Genomic DNA, 15102 nt, shown 5'->3' with positions numbered 1-15102 from the left:
TGTCTGGCTCCAACAGTCCCCCCCCACCCCCCTGCTCTGTCTGGCTCCAACAGTCCCCCCCCCCACCCCCCTGCTCTGTCTGGCTCCAACAGTCCCCCCCCCTGCTCTGTCTGGCTCCAACAGTCCCCCCACCCCCCCCTCTGCTCTGTCTGGCTCCAACACAATCAGTCTTGTTACTGTAGTGTTAAAGCTGCCACATATAACTTTTTGGTCGACCAAATTGACAGAGTCGAGTTATAGATCTGTCATTCTCACTGAAAGTTTAACGAGCGGTAAGTTTCTCCATCTTTTACTTTGGGTTTTGTACACCAGCTTCAAACAGCTGAAAATACTGTATTTTTGGTTATTGAAAATATATTTCAAAGTGGATTAGATGGTACAATGATTCCCTACACATTGCTTGTTTAGTCACAGTGATGTGTGCATCACCTTTAAAGCAGGCCTTGTTGCTGTGTTCCAGGCTCCATCACATCCGGCCGTGATTGGGATTCCCATAGGGCGGCGCACAATTGGCCCAGCGCCGTCCGGGTTTGATGGGTAGGCCGTCATTGTAAATAAGAATTTGTTCTTAACTGACTTGCCTGGTTAAATAAGAGGTTCAATTAAATAAGAAAGTACAGACAGGCTACATCTCTGCTGCATTTCCACCAGCACTACGACCACCTCCCTTCTGCATTAGGATGCCAGTAAGACCCTACATGTTGACGAGGGGCTGTCAAAAAATAATGAATATCTATTAGACAACTTCCCTCAAGTATACAAGGCCACTTTACCAACTAGCATTGGGAAGGGTCCAGCATGATGATAATGTGGTATGGAGCAAGAGCTTTCTGAAATGGGCTATTGATTTCTGGGGGCTTTCATTTTAACAAGAGGTGCCTATCAGTAATGACTTTAGTTAAGGCCGGACTCTCATTATAGCAGCTGGCCCAGTTCTCATTATAGAAGACTAGCTGGCCCAGTTCTCATTCTCTTAAAGCTAGCATCATTCGTTGTTGATTGCAACGCTAACAAGGACTCCAAGCTAGAGTTCCAATGCCTTCTTAATTGGCTTTACGAACAAATCAAGTATGATTATGTTTGCAGTAAAATAATAAAATGCATTTAGGTGGAGGGGCAGGTGATGCACGTTGGTAAATGGGATCTGTCTTGTTAATCAAGCCTGAAATCACATCAGCACAGAACAAATCAAATATATATATTTAGCCATCACACACACTGGATTCTCCTGATTTCCCGAAGAAAAGTCAGTTGTTATCAAGCCATGCCTGAGTTAAAACAATGTGGAAGGGCAAAAAACTATCTGTGTTTATACCTGATTCATCTCAATGGCTCTTCATCAAGATTTTCTGTTCTAGTCAAATCCACCTTCTGTTTCATTCATGTTACAGGGTACTAAAATGGTACAACATCCATAGAGCACTGAATAGTACTGGTTAGGCAACAACACATGGCAGCTACCATGCAATGACCATAAATACCATGTAGAATAATATGACTGGTAGCATGACGCCTGCCTGTAATATGCATTTACGGTCAGAATTTGACTAAGCCAAGAAAGTAGAAGTGGCATATGATGAAATGAACACCTAGGGAGAGAGAGAGAGAGAGAGAGAGAGAGAGAGAGGAGAGAGTGAGAGGCATCAGAAAGGAGAGCAATAACAAGGAGAGAAATGGAAGGAACATGAGGAGAGATGTTCTCTCCTTCCACACTTAGCAGTATCGCTGTGACTTCCAGTAAGGAGAGAGCGAGAACAAGAGACAGCACAAGAACGAGAGAACGAGAGAGTGAGAGATGCAGAGGAGACGTACTGCTAGATGAGGAGGGGGGGGGGGAGAAACTGCTCACGCCATTGTGCTGTAGTCACGGCAGAACAAAAACCCAAGGCCATCCTTGGGGAGAATGTCTTGTTTAAACAGAGAAGATAAATGAAAGTGGACTGGCAGAGCAGTAAGGACAGGGACCAACACAGAGGTAGGGAGATGCTTGGTTACACTCCGGCTCAGTAAGTGGAGCACCGAGGACAAAGGCAGACAATGTGTGTGAGCTTCTGAGAGACTGTGCTCTTTTTAAGTCGTGTGTTATAACCGACATATTCACACCTACCCACACACCAACACGATGCATACTACACAACCCACAAGATAGACAAATAGAACACACATCAAAACGATGCATACTACACAACCCACAAGATAGACAAATAGAACACACATCAAAATCAAATGTTATTAGTCACATACACATATTTATCATATGTTATTAGTCACATTCACATATTTATCAGATGTTATTAGTCACATTCACATATTTATCAGATGTTATTAGTCACATCCACATATTTACCAGATGTTATTGGTCACATACACATATTTACCAGATGTTATTGGTCACATCCACATATTTACCAGATGTTATTAGTCACATATACATATTTATCAGATGTTATTAGTCACATCCACATATTTACCAGATGTTATTGGTCACATCCACATATTTAGCAGATGTTATTGGTCACATACACATATTTATCAGATGTTATTAGTCACATCCACATATTTAACAGATGTTATTAGTCACATACACATATTTATCATATGTTATTAGTCACATTCACATATTTATCAGATGTTATTAGTCACATCCACATATTTACCAGATGTTATTGGTCACATACACATATTTACCAGATGTTATTGGTCACATCCACATATTTACCAGATGTTATTAGTCACATATACATATTTATCAGATGTTATTAGTCACATCCACATATTTACCAGATGGTATTGGTCACATCCACATATTTATCAGATGTTATTGGTCACATACACATATTTATCAGATGTTATTAGTCACATACACATATTTATCAGATGTTATTAGTCACATCCACATATTTATCAGATGTTATTAGTCACATCCACATATTTATCAGATGTTATTAGTCACATCCACATATTTATCAGATGTTATTAGTCACATCCACATATTTATCAGATGTTATTAGTCACATCCACATGTTTATCAGATGTTATTGGTCACATACACATATTTATCAGATGTTATTAGTCACATCCACATATTTATCAGATGTTATTAGTCACATCCACATATTTATCAGATGTTATTAGTCACATCCACATATTTATCAGATGTTATTAGTCACATCCACATATTTATCAGATGTTATTAGTCACATCCACATATTTATCAGATGTTATTAGTCACATCCACATGTTTATCAGATGTTATTGGTCACATACACATATTTATCAGATGTTATTAGTCACATACACATGTTTATCAGATGTTATTGGTCACATACACATATTTATCAGATGTTATTAGTCACATCCACATATTTATCAGATGTTATTAGTCACATACACATGTTTATCAGATGTTATTAGTCACATCCACATGTTTATCAGATGTTATTGGTCACATCCACATGTTTATCAGATGTTATTGGTCACATACACATATTTATCAGATGTTATTAGTCACATACACATGTTTATCAGATGTTATTGGTCACATACACATATTTATCAGATGTTATTAGTCACATCCACATATTTATCAGATGTTATTAGTCACATCCACATATTTATCAGATGTTATTAGTCACATCCACATATTTATCAGATGTTATTAGTCACATCCACATATTTATCAGATGTTATTAGTCACATACACATGTTTATCAGATGTTATTGGTCACATACACATATTTATCAGATGTTATTAGTCACATCCACATATTTATCAGATGTTATTAGTCACATACACATATTTACCAGATGTTATTGGTCACATCCACATATTTATCAGATGTTATTAGTCACATCCACATATTTATCAGATGTTATTAGTCACATACACATGTTTATCAGATGTTATTAGTCACAGCCACATATTTACCAGATGTTATTAGTCACATCCACATATTTATCAGATGTTATTAGTCACATCCACATATTTACCAGATGTTATTGGTCACATCCACATATTTATCAGATGTTATTGGTCACATATACATATTTATCAGATGTTATTGGTCACATCCACATATTTACCAGATGTTATTAGTCACATATACATATTTATCAGATGTTATTGGTCACATCCACATATTTACCAGATGTTATTGGTCACATCCACATATTTACCAGATGTTATTAGTCACATACACATATTTACCAGATGTTATTAGTCACATATACATATTTATCAGATGTTATTGGTCACATCCACATATTTACCAGATGTTATTGGTCACATATACATATTTATCAGATGTTATTGGTCACATACACATATTTATCAGATGTTATTGGTCACATCCACATATTTACCAGATGTTATTAGTCACATATACATATTTATCAGATGTTATTGGTCACATCCACATATTTACCAGATGTTATTAGTCACATATACATATTTATCAGATGTTATTAGTCACATACACATATTTATCAGATGTTATTGCGGGTGTAGTGAAAGGCTTGTGTTCCTAGGTACAGCAGTGCATTAATATCTAACAATTCACAAAAATATACACTGATCTAAAAGTAAAAGAATGGAATTAAGAAATATATAAATATTAGGACGAGAAATGTCAGAGTGTGTGTGAGACACACACAAACTCAAGCACAAAAAGAAACGTCCCATTTTCAGAACCCTGTCTTTCAAAGATAATTCGTAAAAATAACTTCCCAGATCTTCACGTGTCAGGATTCACCTAGGGGTCATGATTTGGGGCTTTACAAATGTTTGATGTTTGATGTATTAGAATAATTGATTATGCTTATGTTATATTAATAGAAGGGGAGGGGTTACCTTAATAGGGTCCTAGACTACAGATTAACAAAATATATATTCATTATAGATTTAGAATTGTTCCACAGTTGTTTGCTCTTTCTCTCTCTTATAATGTGTGACAGACAGAACTCTGCAGGGGAGTGTGGAAGAGACTACTCAGACATTCCACAATAAATCCACTTTGGGGAGGGGACATTTATTGCCTAGCTTTTAGATAAACACTGAAACTCTGTGTTTGTATAGCTATGGAAGCAGGGTTTTGGTCTCAGGAGTAAAAAGGTAATGATGTAGTCAGTGACATCACTAAGGTGGGACTTCGGTTTAATAAAACAACTTGAGACCTGGTGTTTGATCCAGAACTTACTCAGCAACATTCGTGCTATATTGCTGTTTGTCAATTTCTGTCTGCATTTGCATTAAAAGGTTTTTCAATTATTTAATTAAAGATAGTCAAAATGCTAATTTCACCAATGATGATTGGAAAGGAACAAATCTAACAATTGTAAAGGGTATAAACACTTATCCATGCTTGTTCAATCAACCATCAATAATTAATGAACATGCACCTGAAGAACGGTCGTTAAGACACTAACAGCTAACTGACGGTAGGCAATTAAGGTCACAGTTATGAAAACTTAAGACACCAAAGAGGCCTTTCTACTGACTCTGAAAAACACCAAAAGAAAGATGCCCAGGGTCCCTGCTCATCTGCGTGAACATGCCTTAGGCATGCTGCAAGGAGGCATGAGGCCTGCAGATGTGGCCAGGGTAATAAATTACAATGTCCGTACTGTGAGACACCTAAGACAGCGCAACAGAGAGACAGGACTGACAGCTGATCGTCCTCGCAGTGGCAGACCACATGTAACATGGGACAGGTACAGGATGGCAACAACTGCCCGAGTTACACCAGGAACGCACAATCCCTCCATCAGTGCTCAGACTGTCCGCAATAGGCTGAGAGAGGCTGGACTGAGGGCTTGTAGGCCTGTTGTAAGGAAGGTCCTCACCAGACATCACCGGCAACAACGTCACCTATGGGTACAAACCCACCGTCGCTGGACCAGACAGGACTGGCAAAAAGTGCTCTTCACTGACAAGTCGCGGCTTTGTCTCACCAGGAGCGATAGTCGGATTCGCGTTTATCGACAAAGGAATGAACGTTACACCGAGGCCTGTACTCTGGAGCGGGATCGATTTGGAGGTGGAGGGTCCGTCATGGTCTGGGGCGGTGTGTCACAGCACCATCGGACTGAGTTTGTGGTCATTGCAGGAAATCAACGCTGCGCGTTACAGGGAAGACATCCTTCTTCCTCATGTGGTACCCTTCCTGCAGGCTCATCCTGACATTAACCTCAAGCACGACAATACTGCTCGTTATGTGTGTGATTTCCTGCAAGACAGGAATGTCAGTGTTCAGTCATGGCCAGTTTAGAGCCCGGATCTCAATCCCATTGAGCACGTCTGGGACCTGTTGGATCTGCGGGTGAGGTCTAGGGCCATTCCCCCCAGAAATGTCAGGGAACTTGCAAGTGCCTTGGTGGAAGAGTGGGGTAACATCTCACAACAAGAACTGGCAAATCTGGTTCAGTCCATGAGGAGGAGATGCACTGCAGTACTTAATGCAGCTGGTGACCACACCAGATACTGAATGTTGATTTTGTACTTAGAAATGTCCTTGTTTTTGAAAGAAAAGTACATTTTTTTGTCCATTAAAATACCATCAAATTGATCAGAAATACAGTGTAGACATTGTGGCATGTTGTGTTAGCTAATCCAACTTGATCATTTTAAAAAGGCTAATTGATAATTAGAAAACCCTTTTGCAATTATGTTAGCACAACTGAAAACTGTTGTGTTGATTAAAGAAGCAATAAAACTGGCCTTCTTCAGACTAGCTGAGAATCTGGAGCATCAGCATTTGTGGGTTCGATTACAGGCTCAAAATGGCCAGACAAAGACCTTTCTTCTGAAACTCGTCAGTCTATTCTTGTTCTGAGAAATTAAGGCTATTTCATGCAAGAAATTGCCAAGAAACTGAAGATCCCATACAACGCTGTGCACTACTCCCTTCACAGAACAGCGCAAGCTGGCTCTAACTAGAATAGAAAGAGGAGTGGGAGGCCCCGGTGCACAACTGAGCAAGAGTGCATTAGTGTCTAGTTTGAGAAACAGACGCCTCCACAAGTCCTCAACAAAACACCAGTCTCAACGTCAACAGTGAAGAGGCGACTCCAGGATGATATATATACAGCAACAGTAGAATAGGATGGTATTGACTAGAATACAGTATAAACATACGAAATGGGTAAAACAGTATGTAAACATTATTAAAGTGACCAGTGATTCCATGTCTATGTACATAGGGCAGCAGTCTCTAAGGTGTAGGGTTGAGTAACCGGGTGGTAGCCGGCTAGTGAGTAAGTTCAGGGCAGGGTACTGGGTGGAGGCCGGCTTGTGATGGCTATTTAACAGTCTGATGGCCTTGAGATAGAAGCTGTTTTTCCAGTCTCTCGGTCCAAGCTTTGAGGCACCTGTACTGACATCGTTTTCTGGATGATAGTAGGGTGAATAGGCCGTGGCTCGGGTGGTTGATGTCGATTATCTTTTTGGCCTTCTTGTGACATCGGGTGCTGTAGTTGTCAAACACTCACATAGAAAATAAACGACATCCTCACCACACAGATATCTGATCAGAGATTAAAACCACGGGTACCCACACATGGAGACCCTCACACTCCATTGTCTACCAATAGTCCATCTCCACGTTGTGAAACAGGAGACCCCGGCGTATCGGTACAAGCACAAAATGGTGCTCCATTAAGTTGCCACAATCAGGTTTCGTGATCTGCCCTGATCAAATCCCAGTTTCATTTGCTTAATGCAACTCAATTGATGGTGCATTATTCACAAGGGGCCAGAGGTGGATTACTCAAGCCTGGTTTCCTGGAAAATTCTCCTACGGACTGTGCAGCTAAATGGCTCTTAAACTCGTACGGACACTGTCCTTTAAGACGGGTCTGTTCAGACTGCTTTGCACACAACCACTAAGTGCTGGCCCTGACGTGCCATGTATAAACTAGTGTGTGATAGAGCTTTAGTGGTTCCTTTCCTGGTCCCTGTTTTTGGAGTTGCAGGGACGGTTTATGTAGTTGAGGACAAAGGCAATGAATGTTGGGTTACTTTGCTTTTTTACATTTGACTATTCACCAAATTTTTCCAATCCTGGTCTTGTGGTGGGACCATTCACAGGGCCCTATAAAATCCACATTGCGGAGAATGAGGACGGAATCACGGAATCAAGATAAAAACGGAATTCAACAATATTCAAAAATGTATTGAACTTAGTAGAAAACACATACATTTTCCCAAGACTAGAACAGAATGCATCAGTGATTGGTATTTTCCTGCAACTTTATGAAGCGGTGAGGAATGCCCGTGTCTGCGGTGCGAGGAATGCCCGTGTCTGCGGTGCGAGGAATGCCCGTGTCTGCGGTGCGAGGAATGCCCGTGTCTGCGGTGCGAGGAATGCCCGTGTCTGCGGCGCGAGGAATGCCCGTGTCTGCGGCGCGAGGAATGCCCGTGTCTGCGGCGCGAGGAATGCCCGTGTCTGCGGTGCGAGGAATGCCCGTGTCTGCGGTGCGAGGAATGCCCGTGTCTGCGGTGCGAGTGTATGTCTGCACATTGTGTAGCCGTTAGCGATGATGCGAATTATAACCATCTTCTGTTAGATGGAAAGGCTTTCCCAAAAACCTTCCCATTTAAAATGTCTACCAAAGTAGCCTATGGCTACCTGGCAGAATGAGATCATGACCATTTGCATCAATCCAGTGGCCATTTGCTTTGCAAACTCTCCAACCACAAGAGCGCTACACAAACATCGCTAACCAAACAGTCTCTTGTTGGTTCATACTACAACCCAAAATCAAAAAAAAGATCACATAAGTTTGGGAATTACAGAAACCTTGAAAAACCAAACAAAGAAAACTAAATTTGGGGAAAAACAAATAAGATTTTATAAGGCCATACATTTGTGATGGTATTGATCAATAAGTAGTAATTAAGACGATTAAAGGATTGATAGACTAGCTCTGATTTCCTGTGCGTCAGGTGAATCAAAATAAGAGTTGTAATGTGGTTGGTGCAATAAAATGCCTTTTCTCGTGGACAGTGTCACGGATCAATGTTGGCGCCTCAAGGGCTTCGACTCACCTTCCACTCCACTGATGCACTTGACGCGGTCGCGCACCTCCACGTTGTATGCCTCGAAGGACATGAAGACGCCGTCCGGGTGGTAGGGCTCGCGCTGCGCGTACACCTTGGAGTAGCTGTGCTGGAACTCAAAGCGCTCGTAACCGTCGTACTGCACCACCTTGCCGTACACCTCAAAGTACTTCTCCAGCCAGCTGAAAGGGAAGTACACTTCAGCGCCGTCCCGACGACCCTTTATCGTGACGTCGTCGTTAATCAGGCAGTCCATCTCTTCGTACTTGATGCTGGCAGCTCCGCCTACTATGGGCGGCGGCTCCGGAGGCTGCGGGGGCTGCTGCTGGCTGCTAATGCTGGCGTCGCCCCCCTTGGCGCTGGGGGGTGGCGGCGGGGCCCGCGGGAGGAAGCGCAGGGCGGTGTCGCTGGAGCAACGGTTCCACAGAAGCATGGTGAGGAGGGTGAAGAGGGCGCAGATGACGATCAGGGTCTTGTAGTTGACCCGGGCCGCCAGGCAACGCATGGTCACAGCACACCTGCACAGGGGAAACAGAGACTTATTAATAGTATCCTTTGACAACATTAAGTATATAAGACACATACAGTGCCTTCGGAAAGAACTTTTTCCACATTGTTACGTTACAGCCTTATTCTAAAATGAATTAAATCGTCATTGCCTCCTCCCCTCAATCTACACCCCATAATGACAAAGCAAAAACAGGGTTTTATACATTTTTGCAAATGTATTACAAATTTTAAAAAACAGAAATATCAGATTTACATAAGTATTGTGGATGGGTCTGAAAACGTTCCGAAGGCACTGTAGATACAGGCAGCCTTCCTACTTCATTTGCCGCAGAGGAAGGAGTTTAATGGCTGTGACAGGAGAATACGGAGGATGGATCAACAAAAAGGAGGAAGTTGGTACAGAATACAAATACTCCAAAATATGCATCCTGTTTGCAACAAGGCACTAAAGTAATACTGCCCAAAAAAATGTGGCAAAGCCATTAACTTTGTCCGAAAGTGTTATGTTTGTGGAAAATACAACACATTACTGAGCGCCACTCTGCGTATTTTCATCATGTTATGGGTATGCTGTAATTGTTAAGGACAAGGGAGATTTTCAGGATAAAAAAAAAAAAATCTAATGAATGGAGCTAAACAGGCAAAATCCTAGAGGAAAACCTTGTTCAGTCTGCTTTCCACCAGACACTGGGAAATGAATGAACATTTCAGCAGGACAATAACCTAAAACAAAGCCACATTTACACTGGAGTTACTCACCAAGACAGTGAATGTTCCTGAGTTATAGTTGAGACTTAAATTTACTTGGAAAATCCATCGCAAGACCTGAAAAATGGTTGACTAGCAATGATCAACAACCAAATTTGACAGAGCTTGAAGATTTTTATTTTATTTTTAATAAATGGGCAAATGTTGCACAATCCAGGTGTGGAAAGTTCTTAAGAGACTTACCCAGAAAGTCTAATCTCTGCCAAAGGTATGTCATGACGTTGGCCTGTAGGTGAGGTTTATGACCACATAAATACCTTTCCACTCTCTCTACTCTAGAGTGACTATTGGATCAAGAGCCTCGCTGGCTAATATTTGTTTTGTGCAGCAAACTGTGTAGCATTTTGAGTTACTTGTATAGTTCAGTAAGAAACTGTACAAAAATATTCACAACGCGATCATTAGCATTCTCTATGGGATTTTACATGTACTTGTTAGCATTGCTAATCATCAGATTGCAGAGTATAAGTGGGGTTTGAAATCCACAGCCCTTGGGATCAGTGCTGATATTACTGAATATCCCCGTATGACACAAGGTTGGAATGACTCTGGATACCACACCAGCTAAGAAAGCATTGGCGTCAATATGGTCCAGCATCCCTGTGGAACGCTTTCAACACCTTGTAGAGTCCATGCCCTGACAAATTGAAGATGTTCTGAGGGAAGGGGGGGCTCAATATTATGAAGGTGTTCTTAATATTTTGTATACTCCGTGTACTTCTGCTGTACCACTACTACTGTCACCCTATGTGTGGCCCTCAACATCTTCAACAAAAACACATGCAACGTGTTATCTGGGAGCTTCATTGATACAAACAAGAGAGGTTTTGGGATGTGGGGAAAAAACAGCACAGATAGTCACTCCAACACTAGCCTACTGCTCTACACCGACAGGTCTGGGCTCCACAGCTCCCGGTTCTAGACAGAGCCGACAGGCTTGGGCTCCACAGCTCCCGGTTCTAGACAGAGCCGACAGGCTTGGGCTCCACAGCTCCCGGTTCTAGACAGAGCCGACAGGCTTGGGCTCCACAGCTCCCGGTTCTAGACAGAGCCGACAGGCTTGGGCTCCACAGCTCCCGGTTCTAGACAGAGCCGACAGGCTTGGGCTCCACAGCTCACGGGTGATCAATTAGGGAATACACAAAGTAGACTAAACCGCTTAAGAAGATGCAAGGTGATTGAGGAGCATCTGCAGATGAGTTGATGAGAATCGAATGCAGATTAACTTGAGGAAAGGAACCAGCATGATGGTAAATGTGATGACGAGCAGCATTTGCCATTAGTTGTTTGTGTACCTTTTGCCTTTTGCAGCTGCTTCGGCTTGAGGGTTAGGAATGGAAAACATTCAACTACCACTTCAGAGGCTTGCATAGACCAATTCACATAACGCATGTCAGGCATTGGCAGTTTTTCCAAATAGTGGATCACAGACAGTCCCTCTTTGGTTGTGGGTAAACACTTAGTGGATCACAGACAGTCCCTCTTTGGTTGTGGGTAAACACTTAGTGGATCACAAGACAGTCCCTCTTTGGTTGTGGGTAAACACTTAGTGGATCACAAGACAGTCCCTCTTTGGTTGTGGGTAAACACTTAGTGGATCACAGACAGTCCCTCTTTGGTTGTGGGTAAACACTTAGTGGATCACAGACAGTCCCTCTTTGGTTGTGGGTAAACACTTAGTGGATCACAGACAGTCCCTCTTTGGTTGTGGGTAAACACTTAGTGGATCACAAGACAGTCCCTCTTTGGTTGTGGGTAAACACTTAGTGGATCACAAGACAGTCCCTCTTTGGTTGTGGGTAAACACTTAGTGGATCACAGACAGTCCCTCTTTGGTTGTGGGTAAACACTTAGTGGATCACAAGACAGTCCCTCTTTGGTTGTGGGTAAACACTTTGTGGATCACAGACAGTCCCTCTTTGGTTGTGGGTAAACACTTTGTGGATCACAGACAGTCCCTCTTTGGTTGTGGGTAAACACTTTGTGGATCACAGACAGTCCCTCTTTGGTTGTGGGTAAACACTTGTCTACGAGAACGGCATTAAGAACTTGAAACGCTTTGAGGTGAGGGTCAAAACTAGATGAAAGGGCTGGAGTCGACGTCTACCAGGCCAACGAGACGCGTCAATTCATTCACCCGATTAACAGTGCCAATCAGCGCGGGTCCGAGACTCACGTCATCTGCCATGTTGTTTCTGGCATTTCCATCGTCCTGAGAGAAATCAATAGGCAAACATCCCTCACTAATTACAGCTTACGGCGCTAGGAGTTGCAGATGCAGCAACGACAAAGACTCGGCCTTCCCACAATACAGGAGGAGAGAGAGAGGGTAGAAAAGCATTACCTCCAACAGCATCTCAATGCTTCAGCTTAATCCAGCCACAGCTAAAGGTCAACACAATGAATGCGCATTAATTCCACAATGGGAGCAATCTGCCCGCCCTAGCAACGCCGAGTCAAATTACAACGATAATGGTCTCTGGTCCCCTACAAAGTTAAACACCAAGGACAAGCATGTAGCCAGACAAGGACGCCTGGAGTTAGGAAGTTCCAGTTCTCTCTAATAAGCGTGTAGAGTAAAGGCATGATATGATACAGGATATGAGGCATGATAAGATACAGGATATGAGGCATGATATGATACAGGATATGAGGCATGATATGATACAGGATATGAGGCAGGATAGGCTACTCTCTTAAGAACAGCCTCGAGTGATGGGTGACTTAAAATGTCAGTCAAATGATCAATAATATAATAATGCTCTTAGCAAAAAATGTTTTATTTTATTTACAATCTGTAGACACTATGAGAATAGAAAGGTTCACAACTTTTGTAAAACATCACAGCTGAAAAATATATACCAAATAGGAACCAAAACTGGATGGTGTTCAGAACTAGATGGGAGGGGTGGAGGGGAGCTGAAAGATGTATAAGCTGGAAGTAAAAGCCTAAGTGTTGTCGATTAGTTTACTCCAATTAGGGGAGGGGCGGTAGGGTTAGGCAGAAATAAAGGAAAACATAAACAGAACCAGTCAAAAGTTTGGACACAGGGTTTTTATTTTGTTGTTCTTTTCCCCCCCTACATTGTAGAATAGTAGTGAAGATATCAAAACTATGAAATAACACATGTAGTAGCCCCCCCAAAAAAGTGTTATATTGGAGATTCTTCAAAGTAGCCACCCTTTGCCTTGATGACAGCTTTGCACACTTAGCATTCTCAAACAGCTTCATGAGTTAGTCACCTGGAATGCATTTCAATTAACAGGTGTGCCTTGTTCAAAGTTAATTTGTGGAATTTCTTTCCTTCTTAATGCGTTTGAGCCAATCAGTTGTGTTGCGACAAGGTAAGGGGTGGTATACAGAAGATAGCCCTATTTGGTAAAAGACCAAGTCTATACTATGCTTATTTGAACTGTTCTTGGCAAAGGGAAATGACAGTCCATCATTACTTTAAGACATGAAGGTCAGTCAATACGGAATATTAAGAACTTTGAAAGGTTCTTCAAGTGCAGTCGCAAAAACCATCTGGCCACAGGAAAGAAAGACCCAGAGTTACCTCTGCTGAAGAGGATAAATTCATTAGTTATCAGCTTCAGAAATTGCAGCCCAAATAAATGCTTCAGAGTTCAAGTATCTCAACATGACTGTGTGAATCAGGCCTTCATGGTTGAAATGCTGCAAAGAAACCACTACTAAAAGGACACCAATAAGAAGAGACTTTCTTGGGCCAAGAATTTTTCCTTCCAAATCGCCACGTCTTCGTGAGATGTAGAGTAGGTAAACGGATGATCTCCGTGGTGGTGGTGTGATGGTGTGGGGTGCTTTGCTGTGACACTGTCAGTGATTTATTTACAATTCAAGGCACACTTAACCAGCATGGTTAACCAGCGATACCCCATCGCATTTGGCTTGTGCTAAGTGGGACTATCGTTTGTTTTTCAACAGGACCATGAACCAAAACACACCTCCAGATTGCGTAAGGGCTATTTGACCAAGAAGAACATTGATGGAGTGCTGCACCAGATGACCTGGCCTGCAGCCAACAAGTGCTCAGCATGTGGGAGCTCCTTCAAGACTGTTGGAAAAGCATTCCAGGTGAAGCTGGTTGAGAGAATGCCAAGAGTGTGCAAAACTGTCGTCAAGGCAAAGGGTGGCCATCTCAAATATATTTTGATTTGTTGAACACTCTTTTGGTTACTCCATGATTCCATATGTGTTATTTCATAGTTTTGATGTCGTCACTATTATTTCTACAACGTAGAAAATAGTAAAAAATAAAGCAAAACCCTTGAGTAGGTGTGTCCAAACGTTTGACTGGTACTGTATACATTCAGCCTGGTGTTAGTAACCCAGCTCACAATATAAACCCTGAAGATCACGTGTTAGTGATCGTGTTCTAACAATAGCTGCTGCAAATACATGAGCTGTATGGGGTGGGTTAGAAACACACTTTTCAATAATAGCGAGCACTTCCATTTGGAAATAGGTCTACACATGGTTCTCTCCAAGTATCAACTGCTGGAGGGTGAAAGTGAACTCTGCACTTGCAGTTACCAACTTTAAGTGTCATGTCATGTGAAATATCTGCTTTGGCAGACCTCTGCATATGTAAAATATTGCTGTATGAATAAAAGTATCATTGATATTTGGAGAAAAGTCAGCATAGTGGAGAGATGAATGATTGGGCTGCTGGGAGCTCTGACAATGATGAGAACTCTGGGAGGAAGCCTGGGGACTGCACAGTGAAAGATAAGCAGACTGTCTCCAT

General features: G+C 42.1%; 1 protein-coding gene across 1 annotated transcript in view; it reads right to left on the bottom strand.

The window, feature by feature from the left end:
• LOC110526997 (D-glucuronyl C5-epimerase B) overlaps positions 1 to 15102 on the bottom strand; it is an 83775-nt gene that overhangs the window by 18756 nt on the left and 49917 nt on the right. The window contains exon 3 of the mRNA XM_036981399.1: positions 9044 to 9573. Within this exon, the coding sequence (XP_036837294.1) occupies positions 9044 to 9560 (517 nt within the window). The 5' untranslated portion in view covers positions 9561 to 9573. The remainder of the gene's footprint in view (positions 1 to 9043; positions 9574 to 15102) is intronic.

This window comes from Oncorhynchus mykiss, chromosome 6 (genome assembly GCF_013265735.2).
Source record: "Oncorhynchus mykiss isolate Arlee chromosome 6, USDA_OmykA_1.1, whole genome shotgun sequence".
NCBI classification, from domain to species: Eukaryota; Metazoa; Chordata; class Actinopteri; order Salmoniformes; family Salmonidae; genus Oncorhynchus; species Oncorhynchus mykiss.
The sequence above is the reverse complement of the archived record's forward strand: the minus strand, read 5'-3'. Positions and strand labels throughout refer to the sequence as shown.